The sequence below is a fragment of the Coenobita brevimanus genome, chromosome 61, assembly GCF_032717465.1.
Source record: "Coenobita brevimanus isolate Jiangsu-jjx chromosome 61, ASM3271746v2, whole genome shotgun sequence".
Lineage (NCBI taxonomy): Eukaryota > Metazoa > Arthropoda > Malacostraca > Decapoda > Coenobitidae > Coenobita > Coenobita brevimanus.
The window spans coordinates 43,904,517-43,927,764 of NC_137014.1; the positions used below are offsets into that span (position 1 = coordinate 43,904,517).

At 47.3% G+C, this 23,248-nt stretch overlaps 1 protein-coding gene across 5 annotated transcripts in view; it reads right to left on the bottom strand.

The window, feature by feature from the left end:
• Window positions 1-23,248, bottom strand: part of Mbs (Myosin binding subunit) — a 230,375-nt gene that overhangs the window by 13,508 nt on the left and 193,619 nt on the right. For all 5 annotated transcript variants that reach the window (XM_080275220.1, XM_080275223.1, XM_080275222.1 and 2 more), the window contains one exon: window positions 76-201. In XM_080275220.1, coding sequence (XP_080131346.1) covers window positions 76-201 — 126 coding nt within the window. The remainder of the gene's footprint in view (window positions 1-75; window positions 202-23,248) is intronic.

Here is a 23,248-nt window from a genome sequence, read left to right on the forward strand (position 1 = left end):
TACTTAAAAATCATGACTTAGGTCTATGTCTTTAGCCTCTCACATGTTTGCATTACTATAAATTTTGTGACTTACCCTCTTGTAGTCAAGGTCTCCATTCTCTGGACCAATGGAGGAGGATCGTGATGACGCCCGACTCGTGACTGCTGACCCTAGGGAGCTGGTGGAGCCCTTGGCTGCTTCACCGCGCTCACTTGCTGACTGTAGGTGAAAATCATACGGTAGTTTAAAAATATGAATGTACCACACAACTAATTTTAATTTCATCTCCAATATATTCCATCATCTGTTTAACTGCCTATGTGTCCTACTGATATTATCAAGCAATGTCTGCGGGAAACATGCCTACTGTATAGTATGAATGTTTACTGATAGTTTTTTGTAAACACTGACCAAAGTGACAAGAATGTTAAAAAAAAAAAAAAATGTAGCATTTTCATATATATGACAATACTGCATGTAATACAAATCATTGCAGAAAACATACCTGAAAACAATGCAATGCCAGTGATATGAGAATATGAATAGAGTGACTGGGATCGAATTACAATAGTAAAACATACTAATGCCATGATGTTGAAGACAGCTGTGTAAAGCTGGCACTCTAAATCACTATGAATGACTGTACGAATTGCATGCAGCCAATATATTGTAACTAACAATACTATATACAGTACAAATAGAAGGGGGAAGTTACTTAACAGTAAATGGCTAAGAAACCCATAACTACTTTTTTTGTCCCCAAATGACTACTAAAGGTCAGACTGAAGCTGGGCAACATATGAAAAGGTAGCACTGATTGATGTATACTGCATAAATGATGATGTCAGGATGTGCTGCTTATCAGTAATAGGATACGAGCTGCTGATAAGGTAGAACCACAGCTGACAGTCCTGAAATGTAGTTTTTACAAATATAGTGACAGAATATCCCCCAAACACTATTACAGTTGGACCGTATCATTCCCATAGTGTTACATTTGTAAAGTACTGTAAAACATTCACACCAATATAAAAATTTGCAACTACAACATAATCACAGATTATCCCATATCACAAAATTTGCAGGAAAATCACTACAGTAGTGAAATAAGTGAAAAAACTGGTTACTCATGGACATTACGACATCCGCATAAGTGCTGCTGATACAGTGGGTACCAAGTGTAGCATATCTTAATGGTTACTTCTTGCTAGGCATGTTTACAACCCCACAACCACTGTTAAGTTTTAAGCTGCAGCTGTGTGTGAATCTGGTGTTTACTTTGAGGACTATATGCGAGAAATATATAGAGAAGGGGAGGGACTTGTACGTGGCTTTTATGGATCTGGAGAATGCGTAGGCCTATACTGGGTTGATAATTATGTCCAAGTGTTACAGATGTATGGGAATGGAGAAACACTTTTAGGTACAGTGACTTTTACCAAAAGGAGCAAGACAAGGGAGTAGAGTACATGGTTTGTTGTATAGGTGGAACTACTGTAGATCTACGTCGCATTGTCACTATGGCTGTTCAGTACGTCTAGATGGGCTGGTGAAAAAAGTTGATATAAGAACACTTGGAAAGGGGGACAAGTTTATGGGATGTTTAAAAGATTGGAGACAAGGAAGTAAACTAACTGTTGTAAGTATATGATACAGCACCGAGTGCAGAGCCAGCAGAAAACCTTAAGCGTTTTGCGTGCTTAGGAGCATTTGTCAGATGAAACTGAGTGTGAGTGCATGAAAAAGGATTGTGATGGGATGCAGTATCATACTGGAGAAAAAAAAAAAAAAAAACTGGTAAAGCACGAGTTAAAGGAATGACACTCGTTATAAGGGCCTCTCCGACTCTAGTATTTTCAGTATGGAAGGGGGGGGGGTGTACCCAGTAAATGACAGCGCGCGCGTGCGTGCATGTGTGTGTATATAATCTCCACTGCTCATACACTTATAGTACCATTCGGAGCATAAAACGGCTCACGCAAGAGGATATTTATTCACTAATGATAAAACGTATTAATATTTTTTATACCGTGCGGAAGTGGGGGGGGGGGGGGAGGGGGGAGTTTTCCTTGGTTCTCCACCATCACTGATAAATAAGGCTGCGGCAACAGGCAAAGTGGCTCACTATACCTTCTTCAGGTCTCGTCGGGTCATGATGTTTGGCTAAGTGCGCGGCTTCCTCTGTCAATTCAAATTGCATCGACTCAGCACCAAATACGTAAGCCAGTTTTCCACAGCACCAGCAGTGTCACTTCCACAAGGCACAGGTAAGGTGAGCATCCAAGTGGTGGTTTGAGTGGAACACTGTTGCCACACCGCCAGCACTGGGCCGTCCATCAGAGGAGAGGGAGGGGTGAGCAGCATCAAACAGGCCGCCACCCAGGCCCACGTCCCGCCCTTGTCACTCACACACACACACAAACCACAACACACCCTCGCCTCTCCATCCTTCGTTCACATCACACTCGAATCCCACAGAGTGGGCTGGTGTGCGGCCGGGGTGCAGCTGTGGAAGGTAGGTGTGCGAGGCAGGTGTGAGTGATGCCGCGACTTCTTCCACCTTCAATCAGCAGCAAGGAGGCAGGCAAGCAGGCAGGTAGGCAGGCTGGCTGGCTAGGTCCTTGGAGCCACCACTATTAAGCTTTCTCCTTACACTGCCTTCACATACCAAAACACTCAACACCGAGCAGGAAAACCGCACAAAAACACCGGCGTCCTACAACATCCACTCACATGTCTTTCCCTCACCAGAAATCAGAAATCAACATAATTCAATTTCCATGAAGGTGAGGCGATATGCTGGTAGTGAGAGGCAGTGATGGCAGGTGTGAGGGGGTGAGAGTAACGTTAAGGGGTGTTGGGTGAGTGGTGCGGGAGGAACACACCACCGCGGCACGAAGTCAAGACTGTCAGTGGGGTGGCCAAGCTAGCGCAAGGGTCGGCGAGTCCTACACCATACCACTACCCCCACCCCCGCCCCTATCAGCCCCTCCCACCCATTCTCTACTTCCAGCTCTCCCGCTCCCCCTTCTAGGCCTTCCCTGGCCTCCTCTCTACTACTGCTTCCTTGCCTACTGTGTCTTTATGCTTAGCAATTATTATAATTTTTTACCGAATTGCTGTCAGTCCCCGTCACCCCCTCCCCAGCAAGTTCATCTCAGCTTATACTACGTTTCTACTTCTCCAAAGCTTCCCCTCCCCCCCGTGTCATCATCTTCCCTCTCCCTCCCCTTGATACCACCCTCTGCCTCCCTCTCCCTCCCCCCTAAGTACCATCTCCTGTCTCTTGCCCTCCCCCCTCTCTCCCTCCCCCTAGTACCATCTTCTGTCTCTTGCCCCTTCCCCCCCCCCTCTCTCTCTCTCAAGATGGTACCATCTCTCATGTCCCTCGTTTCCTACTCTGGCACGCACCATCTTCTGGCTCCCTCCGCCTGGTTAGATACCCCCCCCCATCCCTTGGTATTATCTAAATCTGAAAGCGACTTCACAAAATAACCCCCCTCCCCCCCAAAAAAAAAAGTTTCGGTGCCAGTATGCCCGGGTGGGTCAATTCAAAGGTCACAAACAATGGACGGCAATGAAGAGTAAGGAATATTCGTCTCTAGCTACACCCCCTACATTAGTCAACCCCCACCCACCTATTTTTCCCCAGAGATTTGTTCCCGCACAGACAAAATTTTCACCTGTGGATCATTTTCCCACCATGGACCTACTTTAACCATGGGCCTATTTTCCCGTACAGACCCATGGCGAAACATCGAATCCATACATGAACTTCGTATTTCCCACGAATCTACTTCCTCCACTGACTTTTTACCCAATGGACCTCTTCCTACTTGGGTTCAATTTCCCAGAAACATATTTATACCATGGACCTATTCACCTGATCAACCCTCCTCTCCATCTGCCCCTCCCCCTCGCCTCTACCTCACTCACATCATTGATACCAATCACATCCCATCCTGCAACAGATCCATAGTACCAGTAGGTGTGCTTGAGTTTGCTTACCCCCGTACTTTTCACCTCACCCTAGTGGCTGTGTCCCGCTAGAGGCCCAGGGCAGCTCTCCACAACCTGCCCGATGCTGCACTAACAGTAACTCCCTCCCACCGTCCCTCACCCAATCTCACACTTCCCCCCATCAACCTTACTCCCTCTCCCACATCACCCATACTCCCTCCCCACTATTACTCTCTTCCTTCCTCCAATCAGCCTTCCTCCCTCCTTCATCTAGTTACCGCCTCTCTCTCTCTCTCTCTCTCTCCCCCCTTTTAACCTCCCTCCTGTAACTAGTCTTCTTTGACGTAAGTATAACCTTTTTATCCTAACTTGGCTTAAAATTCCCATCTCTCCATGTTGAATGCTGAGCTGTAGCAATAAACTGATGCTAGATTATGATGCTAGTCACAAAGAGGTGCCACGGAGAGGATGCAGAGCCATAGTATTGTCTTGGTATGGCCCAGAGGTACGCGGAATAAGCTGCCAAAGAACGAAAATCTGGGCCAAGTTAAGGTAAAAGAAGTAATGTTATTTTCTTAGCGTGAAGGAATGGGAGGGAGAGAGAAGCTGGAGGGAGAGAAAGAAGAGCAGCGAAGGTGAGGTGAGGAATGGAGGATTACTAAATATTTCTTACCATTTTCTGAACAGCCCTTACCTACTTCCACATCAATAACACCACCATCTCCCCTCCTACTTCCCTCACCACCCTCATGATCATCAGTCCCTGGCTTCACCACCACCATAGTCATTTCTACCTTCTCCACCATCGTAATTTCCTTCCCTCACCATCACCACCACCACCACCATCAGGATTTCCTAACCTCCCCACAACCTCCATTTCTTCCCATCAACAGTCCTCCCTCTCGCTATCTTCTGACAATCCTTCATCTCAGTTTCTTCTCCCCTCTGCTTCTCACCCAAAACCATTCCACATCCCTCCCTCATTCTCTTCACATTCCACCTCCCATTCGTGACAACCACAAGTTTATTCCCCCGACCCCTTTCATCCCAGTTCCACAAATCCCCTCCCATTCCTCAATTTCGTCCTATCAAACACCGTCCATTGCTTCCCTCAATCTTCATTCCATTTCCTCCTTCACTCTCTCCATACCTCCACAACTCTCCTTCATTCTCTGCAATCTCCCTCATATCTTCACTGTCATTATTCCTTACCTGTCTTTTTTCTTTTCTGCCAGTCGTCCCCCCCCCCTTCCCTTTCATCGAGTTTTCCCTCTCATTTTCCCTTCCCACCGAACCCACCTACACACTCTCCTTTTTCCATCTCTCCTCTCCTCTCCCACTTTATTCCCCCCAAAAAAAAAAATCCACCCCACAATTCCCCGTTCCAATATCCCCTTCCCCACTCAACCCCTTTCCTCTCCTTCAACCTCTAAAACCCCAACATCTCTCCCCACCCCTAAACCTCCCTCAACCCCTTCAATCCGGTATGGTCTTCTTCATTTCGACAATCACCAGACACCTTGATGCGACCATGGGGAGAATGTTAAAACTAGGAGGCTTAGATACAGAACTGAAAAACCCCTTTAATACTAGAGGTCTTTCCCTAAGCTGAATAAAAATGGGGTACAGGGAGCATGAATAAACTAAACCAGTATGTATGTAGTGATGTGGTTTAACAGCCGTACCTAAATTCCTGCACCCCTCCCACCTCCCACTCCCTCCCCCGCCACTCGGTATGAATGCTGCAGTTTAGCTTGTTAACCCCAATGGTCCCACCCTCGTTGCTACCGTGCCTCTCACTCCACCCACCCACCCACCCATCACGTGTCCATTAAGTCAGCAATATTCATTCCCCCCAATTCATCGCCATCAATTCAGTCCCTCAATAATCTCCTCTTCATTCAATTTACTATACACATCAAATTTCTCATCTCTCCCTCCCCTCTTCCCTCAGTCTACTCCCTTTCCTCCCTCCCCCGTTTCTCGGTATGCAAGTTCAGTTTCGCTGTCAACCTCTCTGGTGCCCACCCTCTCTGTACTACCGTCTCTCTCTTACTCCACCTACACACCCACCCACCCACTATTCAAAAACCCTTTCCCTTCGATGACGTCTTCCATATATCGTTCTTGCTACCCCCTGACGATGGTATTCAGTTTTGGAGATTTTTCGAACAACAGGAGTTAAAGGACACACAAACACACGAGAGAGAGAGAGAGAGAGAGAGAGAGAGAGAGAGAGAGAGAGAGAGAGAGAGAGAGAGAGAGAGAGAGAGAGAGACGGAAAAACGTGAAAGCTACCAATTACCACTATCACCAAACAATAGCACGCTTCAGCACGCCACCATCACAATCACAACACACAACACTTCACATAATCACCTCTCTCTCTCTCTCTCTCTCTCTTCAATCCCAACATACCGATTTTGAGATATGAAGAGAGTAAAAGCAGAAAAAAATAAGAGGAAAGGAACATGGACGAGAGGAGAAAGAGACGGAGGATACAGGTAAAAATAGAGACAAAGAGAAGGACAAGGGAAGGAAGGGAGAACATCTGTTATAAGGGAAAGGACGAACGCAGACAGTAAGACAGAGTCGGGAAGGAGTCAAGGGAGGGGAGGGGGGAGGGAGAAGGGAGACTGGAGAGAGAAGGGTAGGAAATATGGGAATACGAGGAAGGAATAAGGTGGATGTGAAGTACTGGGAAAAACAGGAGAGGAGTGATGAGGTGAGGGATGATGGATGGTGAGGTGCGGTGAGGGAGGTAAAAAGTAGCGAGGTGAGGGGAAGACGAGTGGAGTGGTGAGGTGAGGGTGGAGGGGCAGTAGCACCGGTCTAGCCACACTCCAGTCACACCTCCCCTTCCTTCCTCCTATCATGCTTCCTACTTCCCCTCCACCTTCTTAAACGTCTGCCTCCCCTCCCCCCTTCCTCCTCCTGCGATTCAGCTTTCTCCCCGTCTGTTTTTCTAGCCTCTTACTATCGTTATTATCTACCTGTGCTTCACTTTTGCACATTTCACCTCTCATCTTTCCTTCTTTCCTGCTCCTCCTCCCATTCTTCCATCCTGCTCCTCCACCTCCTATCTTCATCCTCCTCCTTCCATCTTTCCTACGCCTGTCATACTGCTTTCTCCCTGTTTCTTCCTCAATTCTCTTACTTTCTCGCCTGTCCATCTGTGCTGTTTTCTTTTGTCTTTGCATTTTTTCACTCATCCTTCCTATTTACCATGCTCACTTCGTCCTTACTAAGCCAGTTTTGTTGCCCATCTCTCATTACTTTATCCTTTTATGTCTCTCTCTACTCCTTCGTTTCCTTCAGGATCACAATCTTCACTCTCCGCCTTCCTTTCTCCCTTCGCTTGCCACAAAACTCTTTCTCTTATTATTACATCCGTCCATCTGCCCTACTACCAGCTTTTACTTCCTACATTCGCACATTCTTCCTCTCTGCCTACCATCCTATCACAATCTATTCATTCATCCCCTGTTCTCTCCTCCTCCTTCCCCTCTTCTCTCCTGCCCTTTCCTCTCCCTCCCCTTCCTCTCCTCTGCTATTTTCCCTCTTCTTTTTATTCGTTCATATCTCTCGCCTCTCCTTTCTTCCCCTCCCCTCACTTCAATTCCCCCTTTTTTCTCTCCTCTACCTCCTCTCGTCTCCGTCGACCTGATCATACAGCCACACACGTAACCAATTCTGTATTCACTCCACACCCTACCACAACCCCTCATCAAAGACACTCTCCCTACCACCACCACCACCACCACCACCATCCTACTACTACCACAAACCATACCTCACCTCAGCTTCCATCACGCTAACACCAACCACCTCTTAACCCTTCCACTATTTTGACAATTTCTCTACCGTTGGCAATTTTGTTCATCCCTCAAATGGCTGTTTCAGAATAAATAAGAACTCACAGTAACAGGGTCTCTTTACTCCCATGACTATCAACAACACTTACTTCCTGTCACAACCATCACAACCACGACTTTCAAATCACTCTATAACCATCACATTTCGCCACAACCCTCAAACTCACAACTGACATCTAACATCACTCTATAACCATCACTATCCCCCATCAGAACCCTACTTGCACCATCGATCAATGCCAACATCACAAGTTTACACCATACAGTATCATTCTTCTTAAAAACAGCACTATCCTCCATTACAGGCATCACAAACATAAGAACCATTTACCTCTTCATTAACAAGCAACGCAACCTTCTTTACCTCTTCATTTACAAGCATCACAACCTCTTTTACAACACCCCCCACTCTCGCACCACCACCGTCCAACAGCTGGCTACAACCACAACCATTTGCCAGCCTCTAACAGCTCCTAACAACCCCACCACACACCACCACACCAAGTCAACCACCCCCATGCCAGACACGTTCACTTGGTTAAGCCCTCACTTCTGTCGCTATTCATACATCCATCCGCCTACTCATCCCAACATCCTCTCTCTCTCTGTCTGTCTGTCTGTCTCTCCCTCTCTCTCTCTCTCTCTCGTTTGTCAGCATTAGAAAGGGATGGCAATGTGAAAGTATAGTTCCCCCCTCGTTCACCACACACACACACACACACACACACACACACACACACACACACACACACACACACACACACACACATTATATCTACTCGTGCAATACTATTCATAAAGTGTGTGTGTGTGTGTGTGTGTGTGTGTGTGTGTGTGTGTGTGTGTGTGTGTGTGTGTGTGTGTGTGTGTGTGTGTGTGTTCCTGGTCTACTGGCAGTCCTGTACATGACCCTAGCGCCCTATTAGGCTTTACCCTACACTGCTCCACCCTCACACTCCCTCAATCCCTCTCACACTACCACCCTCACACTCCCTCAATCCCTCTCACACTACCACCCTCACACTGAACAATACCACACCACACTACCACCCTCACACTGAACAATACCACACCACACTACCACCCTCACACTGAACCATACCACACCACACTACCACCCTCACACTGAACAATACCACACCACACTACCACCCTCACACTGAACAATACCACACCACACTACCACCCTCACACTGAACCATACCACACCACACTACCACCCTCACACTGAACAATATCACACCACACTACCACCCTCACACTGAACAATACCACACCACACTACCACCCTCACACTGAACAATACCACACCACACTACCACCCTCACACTGAACAATACCACACCACACTACCACCCTCACACTGAACAATACCACACCACACTACCACCCTCACACTGAACAATACCACACCACACTACCACCCTCACACTGCATACACCACCATCACACTCTCACACTGCATCACACTAAACTACCAACCTCATGCTCCTTAACCCTCACACTGCATCACACTAATTCCTTCACTCCACTATCCATACATTCCTTCACTCTCACCCTGACAATGAATCACTCTACTAACCCCACACTGCCTGAACTCAAAACACCCCCCACTCCACATCACACTTCACAACATTCATACTATCACTCATTTCTTACCGCTGCCTTTACTTCCACACTCTGATATCCGTGTCTACAGCTCCCCTCACATTCACACTATCATACTCATACTACCAAATGTACATTGATATTTTATTCCGTTGTTAATTCCCTACACTGACACACTGATCACTCTCCCATCGTCATACTCACCCTGCCAGTCCCATCCACACTTTGACGCCATCACATTCATATATCACTCTCACAGTCGCTCTCCAACAATGTCACACTCTTCACAGTCACTCTCACACTGCAACACTCCCAGCCGCACACTGCACTGGCCTGTGTGTGAGTCTGGGAGGGTGTGTAAGTGTTCTGCTGACTGTCATGAAGATTGGGTCGATCATCTGTGTCATTTTCTTTGTATTTCCTGCCCTATATCTTGCACCTCCCCTCTTCCCAGTCATTTATCAGGTATCTGCCTTATGCTCCCTGCCTCATACTCACTTCCCCTGCCTCTTCCAGTCACCCTGCTTTTCATTCTTTGCCTCCGTTCTGCCTCACACTCTTCTTGCCTTACTCCTGTTCATCTCTCTCAACCTCTCTTCCCCATTACCTCACTCCAAATTCTACCTCACCCCACCACTCCAACCTCTACCTCACCCCACCACTCCAACTCTACCTCACCCTACTACTCCAACCCCTACCTCACCCCACCACTTCACCCTCAACCCCACCACACTGTTTCAGCTCCTACCTCACCCCTGCTGCCTCTACCTCGCCCCTGTCACCCTGAGTTACCAAGCAGCGTCCGGTAATCAGGTAACTAGGCGGTAAAAGAGGGGGGAAAGGGGTCAAGGAGGAGGGGAGGGGGGCCATATGAGACCAGCCAGGGGAGGGGAAGGGGAGGGGGAGGAAGAGGCAAGGCCGGGTTGCTACACAGGTCGTAGTGACACCTCCCCTCCTTCCTTCCTCCCCACACCCTCATCTTTCCCCGTCTCTTTCCACCCCTCCCCTCCCTCCTCCTCCTTCCTTAAGCCTCTGTCTCCTTTCCCCTGTCCTCCCTCCTTTAACTTTTCCTTCCCTCCTCTTTTTCCCCTCCCCTCCCTTTCATCCCTATGCCTCTCCCTCCCGTCCTCCCCCCCTTCTTATTTTTCTTCCTCCTTCCTTCACTCTTCTCTGCTGTTCTCCCTTCCCTCTCCTCCCCCTCCATATCTCCCCTGCCTTTACGCTCACGCTTCCCCCCTCCTACATCTTCCGTCACAGCTGTCAATTATACTTCCTTTCCTCCCTCCCTCCCTCCCCACCTCTCTTCTTTCCATGCCTTCCCTCTTCCTCAGCCTTCCCCCCCACCTCTCTTCTCTTATCTCTACAAGGCCTCAGACGCTCTTCATCCCTTACTTCTCTCCCTTCCCTCGTTCGTTATGAGAGGAGAAAGAGGGAATATAAGACATGATGTAACCAGAAAATAAAAGATAATGTCTGTCTCGCACTCTCCACCACACACACACACACACACACACACACGGCTGAATAGGATAATTTTTAGATAGTTGAAGAGAGCGCCTTCACCCAAACTCTGACCAAGGCTCCTACCTCACTCATACATTCCCCAACTCAGCAGTACTCTCACTTTCTTACCCATCCCTCACACTCACTCACGCACTCACACTAACTATTTATCATCATACTCCCATTCGTCTAGCCACAAACTCTCGTCCCTTTTCTGTCCAATTCTCTAATGCAAGAGTTAACCGTTACTCCCTGTCCTTCATGAGTGCAACAGGTCAACTTTGGAACTGTCTCCCTCCATCTGTATTTCCTACTGCCTATGATCTTCAGTCTTTCAAATGCAGTGTGTCCAGGCATCTTGAAATGAACGGATCTTGAATTTCGCTATCAGTTACCATGTTTTTGTTTTTTCTTGAAGGGAACAATTTGCAAGCTCCTGGCCTTAGGTTCCTTCTTCTCTGCATAAAAAAAATAACATACCAACCTCATTCATATTAGAACATGCAAACTCATTCATACACTCACCTTAACCTTATTCATATCGATAACGCCACGTCAAGTATTCATTCACATAATCCCATACATTATTCACATCCACATCATCCCTTTGTCAACTCGACTGTGTAACCCCCCCCCCCTCTCTCTAAGAATCCGCCTACGTAATTTTCACTCACAATATTCACAGTATCACACATCACTACACCCTCTCCCACAACACACTGACAACACTCAAACATCACATCACTCTAACACACACACACACACACACACACACACACACACACACACACACACACACACACAATCAGTCACACCTACACCACTCTTGCATCCACATCACACCACCACCACCTAACCACATCACTAACACGCATTCTCACCGAGCTAACACCATACCCCTACAATACCCTCTCCGCCATTGCTCCAGCGCCACATCATACCCACACCACACCAGCATCACTCCACACTCACTACATCCAATCCACACACTCATATCCCCACCCAGACCACACCATACTTGACCACATCACCACACACCACACCCTCACCCTAAACACACACACCACACCACACCACACCACACACACACCAGCAGGCAACACACCCTCAGGCCTGCAGAGAAAGCCAGACAGCCGGACATTTCAACAACACAAGAACACACCGCCCACACCTACTCTCTCTCTCTCTCTCACACACACACACACACACACACACACACACACACACACACACACACACACACACACACACACACACACACACACACACACACACACACCACCTCGCCATATCTTCGCTCACAGACTCAACTGGCAGTGAAGCAAGACAATGGGGACGTTTCACAAGACACCACACCAACACACAACACCACAACACATCATACCACACCACACCACAACACATCATACCACACCACACCACAACACATCATACCACACCACACCACAACACATCATACCACACCACACCACAACACATCATACCACACCACACCACAACACATCATACCACACCACACCACAACACATCATACCACACCACAACACAACACACCACACCACAACACATCATACCACATCACACCACAACAGCGCATGCCATTCCACACTCCGTACCACACCATAGTACAACACACCGCATCACATCAGTCACACTCCATCACACCACACCACTGCACATCACACCAGTCACGTCATTTCCTACCACACCAGAACATCACACCAGTTCACAATTCTCATACCAGTCCATATACCACCTCTCATCGCCAACATCATCACTACAACTACCAACCACCTTCACCAACCCCACTTACCACCACCACATCACGACCAGCAGCATCACCATCACCACTATCTTCAACACCACCACCACCACCAATACATCCACTGCACCCTCATCTCTGACAAAACCCACCACATAAGCCAAAATCACTGAACAACTATGAACAATATCACCATCCCATCACCACCATCACTCTCACCACAAACAGGACTTACGTTACTCCAAAAAGCACCAACATCCGCCCCGGCATGGAAGGGAGCAGGGCGGGGTTGGTACGGGTATATTACTTTTTCCTCAACCTTGTCAACGAAGTAATGCAAGGACGGCGCGGATGGCTAAAAACGCTACATCCGCTGCGTGAGGGCGGGGTGGCGGCGCACAAGAAGTTTTAGCGTGTCTGAGCGGTGAGGTAAGAGAAGGGGAGACGGGAGCAGTGGCGGAGAATGAACGTGACACAAGGCAGTGGCAGTACTGGGGTAAAAAAAAATAAAAGTGAAAATGGAGTACGTGTGGGATAGTTTTATATATATATATAGATATGTCCGAGTGAGTTCATATCCAAGCAAAGGGACAATAGGCCTACCTTAATCAGATTTTGTTTCCTAATTACGTGGGGTTTAAAGCCGAAGATAAAAACTGGGGAAGCAGTAGGAATAAAAGACAAAATCCGCCACTGTACTGATGGCAACAGTATACTCGTTTTAAGCTGGCCTAAAATTGCCATCTCTCCATCTTGAATACTGAACTGTAACAGATTAACACTTGAATATGGCGGTAGTCACGAAGAAGTGCTGTGGAAAGGATGCGAATCATAGTACTGCCCTTTTCTGCCATTGAGGTACGTGAAATAAGCTACTAAAGGACGAAAATCAGGGCCATGTTAGCGTGAAAGGAGTATAGTATATTCTAATGCCATCACCGCCAACCTGGACAATATCGCCTGGCAGTAACACGAATAAATCTTCAAATATTCCACCATACGACACGAGCAAAACACTAGGCTGGTAGTATTATATGAATGTCCTTTAATACATGAATAAAACACGTCTTAGCAGTGAAGGTGTTGAGCATAAAGGTATAAGCTGCAGAGGGCGGCGGGTAGGTGAGATGCAGGATAGGTGAGGTGCAACGTAGGAACTCTTTGAACCTGAGCTGTGCATGACAATAAACACCGGCTGGCCATGACGCAATGCCGTGGAATGCATCACGCCACTTGATGAGATGAAACAGAGATTAATGTGTCCAAGGCGATGATGTCTTTTTACTTTCTTCGTATTTCTAAGTGATGTTATTTGTAACTTAGGGTCTCTATTAGGTAAAGGGTTGATGATGGCTGTGTCTAATCCCTCCAATTCAAAGCCCATCTTGAAATTAACCAAATGAGCTGAAGGTGCAAGAATAATAAGAAAAAAATAAGATTGAGAGAACGTTACTTTTAATGTCAAGTAAGAGTATAATATCAATTTTCCTCAGAGGTCATGGCTTATGTCTTGAAGTTGTTATGACTGCTGCCATTTCCCTCTGACCTCAAAAGTTTAATTAATAACAAATGGTGAAGGTAATGCAAGAGGTGAGAGGTGGTGCAAGGTGTCTGTAACAATATCACACTCACCTCCCACCCCCACACCCCTCTCTTCCTGGATCTGTTTCCCTCCCCCATCTCTCCCTTCCCCCACCCCCACCTCTTACCAATCTAATCCTTCCTTCACTTCTCACTCTCCCCCACTCACCAATCTCTCCCTTCAATTCGCATCCCCACCTCACACCCCTCTCTCCCTCCTCTCACCTATCTCCCTCTCCTCTCACCTATCTCCCTCCCCACTCACCCATCTCCCTCCCCATCTATTTCCTTTCAGTTTTCAATATCCCCCCCCCCAATCTTCCCTTCCATTCCCTCCATTCCTTTTCAACCCCCCATCGCACACCTTTCAGTTCCACTCTAATGCCTCGCCCACTTCAGTGTAAACTTTTTTTCTTTTACTCTCCTCTCACAATCCGTCTGTCTAACTCAGCCCTCACCTCTCACTCTATGCATTCCCCTCCCTACCTCTCTTCTCATTTCTCCCGTCCCCCTCTCTTCTCACTTCTCCCCCCCTCCCCCTCTCTTGACTCTTATTTCCTCATCCTATTCCCCCCTTTCTCGCCCTCGCATTGTATCTATCTACCTCACACCAATTCCCCTTTCTCTTTCTACCTTCACTTCACCTACTTTCTTTTGCCTCCTTCCTAAATCTCCCCCACTCCCATTTCATCTTCTCCTACCCCTAATCCTTCCTTCCTCTCCCCCTTTATCCCCTCCCCTTCAGATTACCCTCTTCTTCATCCCCCCCCCTTTCTATCTTATCATTCTTTCTTCCTAACTTCCCCTGCCCTTCCTCTCTCATACCACCCTCTCCTTCACTCCCCCCTTCCTCATACCCCCTACCACTCCCCACACTTCCCCCGTACTCTCTCTCACTCCCGCTTCCTCATATCCCCTACCACTTCCCCCTCCTTCCCCTTGTGCCTAACTTCCCCTGCCCCTTCCTCTCTCATACCACCCTCTCCTTCACTCCCCCCCTTCCTCATACCCCCTACCACTCCCCACACTTCCCCCGTCCTCTCTCTCACTCCCCCTCCCTCATATCCCCCACCACTCCCCCCCTCCCCTTCCCCTTGTGCCAGCAGACCTGTTATTACACAAGCACTCGGGTCACTGGCAGAGACGTCACCCCCACCCCAGCCTCCCCCCATCCTACAAACACTCATCATCTCTACTATCCCCGGTACTCATAATTTTGCCTCCTCCTTCTACTACTACTACTACTTCTACTACTATTATTACTGCTACAATACCACTACTAAAAACCTGTGTCTCTTCCCCATTCCATTTCCACTTTCCTTCCTAACCCCTTCAATTCCATGACATATTCACTTATTCTTGTTATCTACAGCATTTTTTTTATATATAGACTTAGGGTAGATTTTCCAAACTTTTGAAATTATATATAACCTACAGAAACTACTAAAGGCTTCGAAAGTTGAATAAAATCGCTTGCTGGTATCCTGATTCACATAAGAAACCTCATCGATCTGAAGAAGTAAACACATTACCTCCTTCCCACATACACACCCTTCCTTTCCATCATCTTACACGCATACATTGATCATCATTCTCTCTCTCTCTCTCTCTTTAGGTACAAACTATTTTTTTTTTCTCAATTAAAGCCTATGCAATTATGAACCTGTATAAATTAATTTCTAAATCTATCACTGCTTATCAAAATTAATAACGTGCACGTAATCACCTCCGTGGCTACTGAAACTTATAATTATTCTGTGAAGGGTGTGCGTGCCCCCCTGTCAGTGCCATTGCCTCACCCTGCCATTTCCTCTGCTCTGATAATGCCTGGCTCTGGTTGGGTGGCACTTTCTCCCCCGCCCTTCACTGCCCCCCCCCCCACCTCCACCCACACACAGCACCTCACATCCACACTACACCCCCGCACCCGCACCCCCGCATCATCGACACACGCACACTACACCTCACGCACACTCACACTTCCTCAACAATATCCCTCATACACCCCCGCCACACTATCCCGCCTCCATACACTCACACTTCCCCACTACCCATCCTCACACTACACATCTACACCACCCCAACCCAACACCACCACACCATATCATCTCCACTCATCCACATTCACTACATTTCACCACCACGCCTAAAAAACTGACACACTACACCCCCTCACCAAGACACAGACACCAATATTAAGCCAGACCTCCCTAAACCCCGCCAACATCCCCACAGATCCCACCTCCAACCTTTAATGCAGCTGTCAACCTCTCCAATACACCCCTTCTGTATCCTCCTGTATTTTGGTCATCGCTAGCCGTTCTTTCAAAATTAACAGATTTTCGAGACGCACTGGGTTAAAATTAAAAAGTAATATTTGTACCTGGCAAAAGAAGCAATACCATTTACCAAAACACGTGTCTCACTTCTAGGTACAAGATGAACCGAAGTGAATTACTGAACTAAATTTACCGTGACTCTTCATTACCTGGGCTAATTTCTACTCTGTTCTTCCTGCCAACAGACGGAGTTCATACACCTTAACCTTTTCAGTACGGTGATAACTTTATATTTCGTCTTGCTAACACCTCAAGAAAGACCTCTGTTACTGAAGGGGTTAGGGGAAAGCTATATCCGATCTCTCCATTTCAGACCATCTCTCGAAACCCGTATAAAATCAAGTGGTGGAGGCAAATGAATAAATAAATACGTAAATAAATAAGGCATCTGATGGAAGGGGTTACGAGAGCAATGTAGTACCGAAGGAGACAATGAAGCAAGAGACAACACACTCTTGCATCACACTTGCAGGAGTTGTATAACCACTTCGGCGACTCCTGTGTCCTTGATGATATCCTTCCATTGTATCCACGCTTTGACACCTCATTAAAACACTGCCTGGGACGTTGGTGGATCGCTGTTCTTGTATAATATTTCATTCTGTCTCGTGAACTATAGCCTGTCACTGCTTGAGGTGCAGAGGAGGAAATGAAGATGTGGAGGAGGAAATAAAGGTGTACGGAGGGAAATCAAGGTGAGGAGACGGAAATAAAAGGGGTAGAGAGGGAAATAAAGGTGAGGAGACGGAAATAAAAGGGGTAGAGAGGGAAATAAAGGTGAAGAGAGGGAAATAAAGGGGTAAAGGGAGAAATAAAGGTGTAGAGAGGGGAAAAAAAAAAAAGGTAACCATTTATAATTCCATATCATAAAACAACACCTGACAACCCTGTAGCAAAACACTCATCTTCTTCCACAATCTAATATATGAGGTTCTAAGTAGGCTACCTGTAATGACGAGAGCTTCCGGTGCTCAACCTCACTCATCTCACCTGCGCCGATCCTTTCCTACCAAACACCCAGGAGTCGTTGTCATCACCGTCTTAATAATTCTTCAGTATAAACAAGTCTTCAAACCAACTAATTATTATATGAAATAATTTAGGTTTTCACATTTTTTCACCTCAATACGTAGTCTAGTTTGGTTGTGATGTGTTTGGTAGGTGTATAAGTGAAGAGAAATTAAGACAAAATTATAAACAAGGAATGATATGCTAAACTTAAGATGGTTTTTAAATATGGTCCGCGGAAGTGAGAAGAATGACACGGCCAGACAGGAACAAGAGGCTGGGATGACTGATGAACTAGCCAGGTGATTGCCACTTACCTGCCAGCTCACCTACCCACACACACGACGCATCACTACACTCAACACTTACCTGAAATAAAAGACAGGGCAATGTCAAAGGGCAAATGGAAATAATCAACAAATATACTTAATAAATGATGACAGTGATAAATAATAAATAAATACATGTAACAATCAGTAACAGCGCAGAAATGTTTTAAAAGTACTAATAAAATACGTGCGACAAACGTTAACAGCCACCCCATTCATATTTCAAAAGGCATAGTGAACAAAATCATCTAAAACCAGCACGAATAAAGGTTCAAAAAAAGCCACCGCAGTGAAGAGGTTACGACAGACAATCCATTTTTGCTAAGTCGGTGTAAGGTGAGACAGGTAAAGAGCTACACAGGTGGAGGAGGAGGCGGTAAAGAGGGTGGCTGAGTGGTTGAGATGCTTGAGGTGAGTGCTGTGTGTGTGTGTGTGTATCTATCTATCTATCTATCTATCTATATATATATATATATATATATATATATATATGTACACACGTGTGAATGTGGGTGAGGATGAGGCTGAAGGTGAACTATGGTTGTGGGTGTGAATACTGTGGGTGGGTGGGAGGGCACAGAGCCAGACCACAGCAAAGCAAAGCCTTCATTATCACTCACACTATATATAAACACACACACACACACACACACACACACACACACACACACACACACGGCAAGGTAAATCACAACTCCAACACAGGTATGAAGATGGGAGTGTGCTGGGTCTGCCCTGCACAGTGGGGATCAAGGCTCAATGCATCTAATGGGGTGGATCCTGAATATTCATGACTTTTAAGGATCTCTCTCTGTATTCGGAGGGTACAAACACACACACACACACACACACACACACACACACACACACACACACACACACACACACACACACAAAATGAAGGCAGTGACACCGGATACGACAACAAACACTTGTACAATATGCCTACTTAGCCGGAAACCTTATATAGCTCACACACACACATCCCAGCCTCACCCCACCACCCAACTCTCACCCCACCTAACACAACATCCACTCATCACCACATCCACTTACCACTCCACTCTCACCCCACCTAACACAACATCCACTCATCACCACATCCACCAACCACCCCCACTCTCGCTCACCACCCACACCCTCCTCCAACACTTATAATCATCACACCACCTCCCCAACCATACCCTCACTCACAACCTTCCCACGCACCTTCATTCATCACCCCGCCCCCCTACAAACATTCACTATATAATAATCACCATCCCATCACACCTCTACTCACCAAACAATACACTACAACATCAGACAACCCTACAAATGACATGTAAACTCGTGTACTGATACACCTTACATCCTACACCATATAATTCCACACACACACTGGCTATCACGCAAAACTAAGCCAACACAGTATCAATCAGGCACATAATTAAAACGGAAAACGCCATAGTGTAAGCAAACCCCTCAAAACAGACGATCAATTTCAGAACACAGGGGAAAACTGAAAAATAGTTACCCTGCAATTCACCTTACCTAACGCAATCACCAAGATGGGAAGAAGGTCAAATTTTTAGTCAGGTGTTTCAATAATGATGTAAAAAATTGTGGTTCTGTTTGACCTATGCGATTTGGGGTGGAGCGGTAGTTTGGTGGAGGAAGAAGCAAGAGAGAGAAGTGGAACTGGTGTGTAGAGAGACAAGAGGAGCTGATGGGTAGAGAGAAGTGGAGCTGGTGGGTGGAGAAACAAGTGGAGCTGGGAGGTGGAGAGACAAGTGGAGCTGGTGGGTAGAGAGACAAGTGGAGCTGGTGGGTAGAGAGACAAGTGGAGCTGGTGGGTAGAGAGACAAGTGGAGCTGGGGGGTAGAGAGAAGTGGAGCTGGGGGGTAGAGAGATAAGTGGTTCGTCTACGTAGAACAGGTTAAGTCCTACAACAAATCTAGCTTTTTATCCCTACTTGTAACCATACTTAACTCCTTTGTCTTGTCACACACACACACACACACACACACACACACACACACACACACACACACCGCCCAGTCCTATCACCCTACATGCCCCGCCACTAAGCGCTGATATCGTCTGACGTCACAGGGCCAACTTTGGAGGCTATATTTAATGAACCTCGTCTTGAATGGCGTTTGGGAGAAAACTGACTTGTCCGGTATTTATTAAAGAAACACACACACACACACACACACACACACACACACACACACACACACACACACACGCACACACACACACACACACACACACACACACACACACATTCTCGCATCTCCAAACTTAAACTGAAGTGTAAGAGCCTCGATATGGATGCAAGACAGGATAATGGCGTGAAAGGACATTTACGACACTGAGACACGAGGCGCCAGGTGGACAGTGGCAGGTAATGACCACAGGCGGCCCAGGTGTGCTCAGGTGAGTGGGGGGGGCTCGGGAGGGAATACAAGAAGAAATATTGCAAAACTGACGAAACACAAGTAGCCTGGCCGGGGGAAGGGTTAAGCAGACAGGTGGAGTGGGTAGTAGGTGGCTAAAAAAGCAAGAGAGTGGTGGGAGAAGGATGGAAGAGAGGTGGAGAGGGTAGGGAGAGAGAGAGAGGGTGAGGGTAGGGAGAGAGAGAAGTGGAGAGGGTAGGGAGAGAGAGAAGTGGAGAGGGTAGGGAGAGAGAGAAGTGGAGAGGTTAAGTAGGTGAACAACGGTGCACGACGGATATAGTAGGCAGAGACCGGCGGAGGGGACAGGAAGAGAGACAGGTGGAGAGGGAAGGCAGAGAGATAGGTGGTAAGAGTAGGCAGTCAGGTGCAGTGGGTAGGCAAGCAGAAAGGACAGGTGCAAGGGGGTGACAGGAGGGGGATGGGGCAGGGAACACATGAGGAAATATTGCACAATACGTTGACGAAACACTGGCTGCAAGGCTGAGAGGGTAGGCAGAGACAGGTGGAGAGGTCTAGTAGGCCGAGAAGGTACGTGGGGAGACAGACAGGGCAGGTAAATGGAGAGGGAAGGTAGGTAGAGAGAGGTGGTGAGGGAAGGTTGGCAGAGACGGAGAGAGGAAGTGGGGAGAAAAAGATGAAGAGGATATATAACTTCGGTGCTGGAAGGTGGATGTGAATATGAAGTTTTATTATGCAACTACAAGAGCGAAAATGAGACAGGTGACTCAGGTAAATATGGATTAATTAGGTGGTACTGTATGTGTAAATGGAGACGTAAATGGACATAGCAGATGGCATGCACAGGTGGCAAAGTACAGTAAATACAGATGGTGACGGAGGTGGAAACAGCAGGTGAAGAAAAGTGCTAAAGCAGGTGGCATGGACTACTGGTAAACAGGTGGTATTGGCAGCTGGTCAAACAAATCATGAGGACAAGTATATGGTTTTCACAGGTGGTAAAAATACTGAGTGGGCAGGTGGTATAGATGATGTAGGCGAGTGGTGAACAGGTGGTGTGGGTAGGTAGTAAAAAGGTGGTGCAGGCAGGCAGTAATAGCTGGTGAAGGATGCTGGTAACACAAATGGCAAAAGAATGTGAGAAATACCGGTAACAGAAGGTAACAGGTGGTGAGGAATGGTGATAACACTGATAGGTAACGGGTAATGGGATATGGGGCAACAGAGGGAGGGGAAAAAATGATTAACAGATGGCAAATGATAGCTGTTAGCCAGGTGGTGTTACAGGTGGCAAACAGATGGTACAGACCGTTGCAAAATCAGATTGCGTGAACACATGTCTTGGCAAAACTGTGTGTGTGTGTGTGTGTGTGTGTGTGTGTGTGTGTGTGTGTGTGTGTGTGTGTACCCTTCCGTGAGACCAAGTGATCATACAAACGAGGATGCAGGTGGAAAAAGGTGGTAGTAACAGATGGTATGGGCACCAGAACAGATGGCTGGCTAAACAGGTAGTGTAGGTGTGACGTCAGGTGGGCAGATAACACAAACGACGATGCAGGTGGAAAAAGGTGGGCTGAACAGGTGGTAGGGGCATGCAGCAGAACAGATGGTTAGTGAAACAGATGGTACTGTCTTCATAAACTGTCATAACCTAGCCAGCCACCCATCAGCATCACCTGACCTTGGCCCCTTCTTCACCCTCCCCCTCCCTCCCTCCCTCCCCCGGCAGCAAGTTTCCCCCCCCCTCTCTCTCTCTCATTCATCTCCGTCTCATTCACTTACCCATTCATTCGGGTTTTCTTTCCGTTCCCTCTTCATATGCTGTACCGGAATCTTGTTTTCATTCATTACTCACTCACTCATTCACACACACACACACACACACACACACACACACACACAAAATATGCGCGTGCACACAATTCTTTCAACACACACACCCAAAAAAAAAAAAAAAAAAAAAAAAAAAAAAAAAAAAAAAAAAAAAAAGAGAGAGAGAGAGAGAGAGGGGGGGGAGGGGGGGTTACTAGGATAAAAACCTTAAGATTTACATAAACTTCTGGTCTTGTATTCGAGGCGGTGAGCTGGACAGGTCTATAGAGGGAGGTGAGGTAGGGGGAGGGGGAGAGGAGAAGAGGGGAGGCAAGGAGGGGACGAGGTGAAGCAAGGAGGGGAGAAAGGTGAGGCAGAGAGGGGAGAAAGGTGAGGCAGAGAGGGGAGGAAGGTGAGGGAAGGAGAGGGGAGGAAGGTGAGGGAAGGAGAGGTGAAGCAAGGAGGGGAGGAAAGTAAGGCAAGGAAGGGAGGAAGGCGAAGCAGAGAGAGGGGTGGAGAAGTGAGGCTGATAAAAGGGAGTGAGGTGGGGAGATAGGAGGTGGGATACTGAGGGGGAGACAGAGGAAAGGAGGGGCAGGGGAGGAAGGAGAGAGAAAGATAAAAGAGGAGAGATACCACGTACATGGGAAAGGGGGAAGGAGGAAAGTAAGAGAGGAAACAGAAGGAAAGGAAGACACTGAGGAGGGAAGTCAAGCTGAGGTAAGAAGGAAGGTTTGTAAACAGTAAAAGAAAGCTGAGAAAAATGTAGGCAGGGTGAGGCACGAGGATTAGGAGGTAATGTAGGCAAAAGAGTTAGGCAGCTGGAGAAAGGAGTTTAGCAGGTAGACAGGAGTAAGGCAGGCAGGCAGGTAGGAAGAACGGTAAGGCAGAAAAGCAGACAGGAAGAAAGGAAAAGCAGGTAGGTAGGCAGAAGGGTACGGTGGACAGGTAGGCAGAAAAGTAAGGCAGGCAAGTAAGCTAAAGGTGTAGCAGGCTGGTAGGCAGATAGGTACGGTAGGCAGGTAAGTAGATGGGTAAGGCAGGTAGGCAGGTAAGGGAAGTGCATATGGTACGCACTTGTTCACCC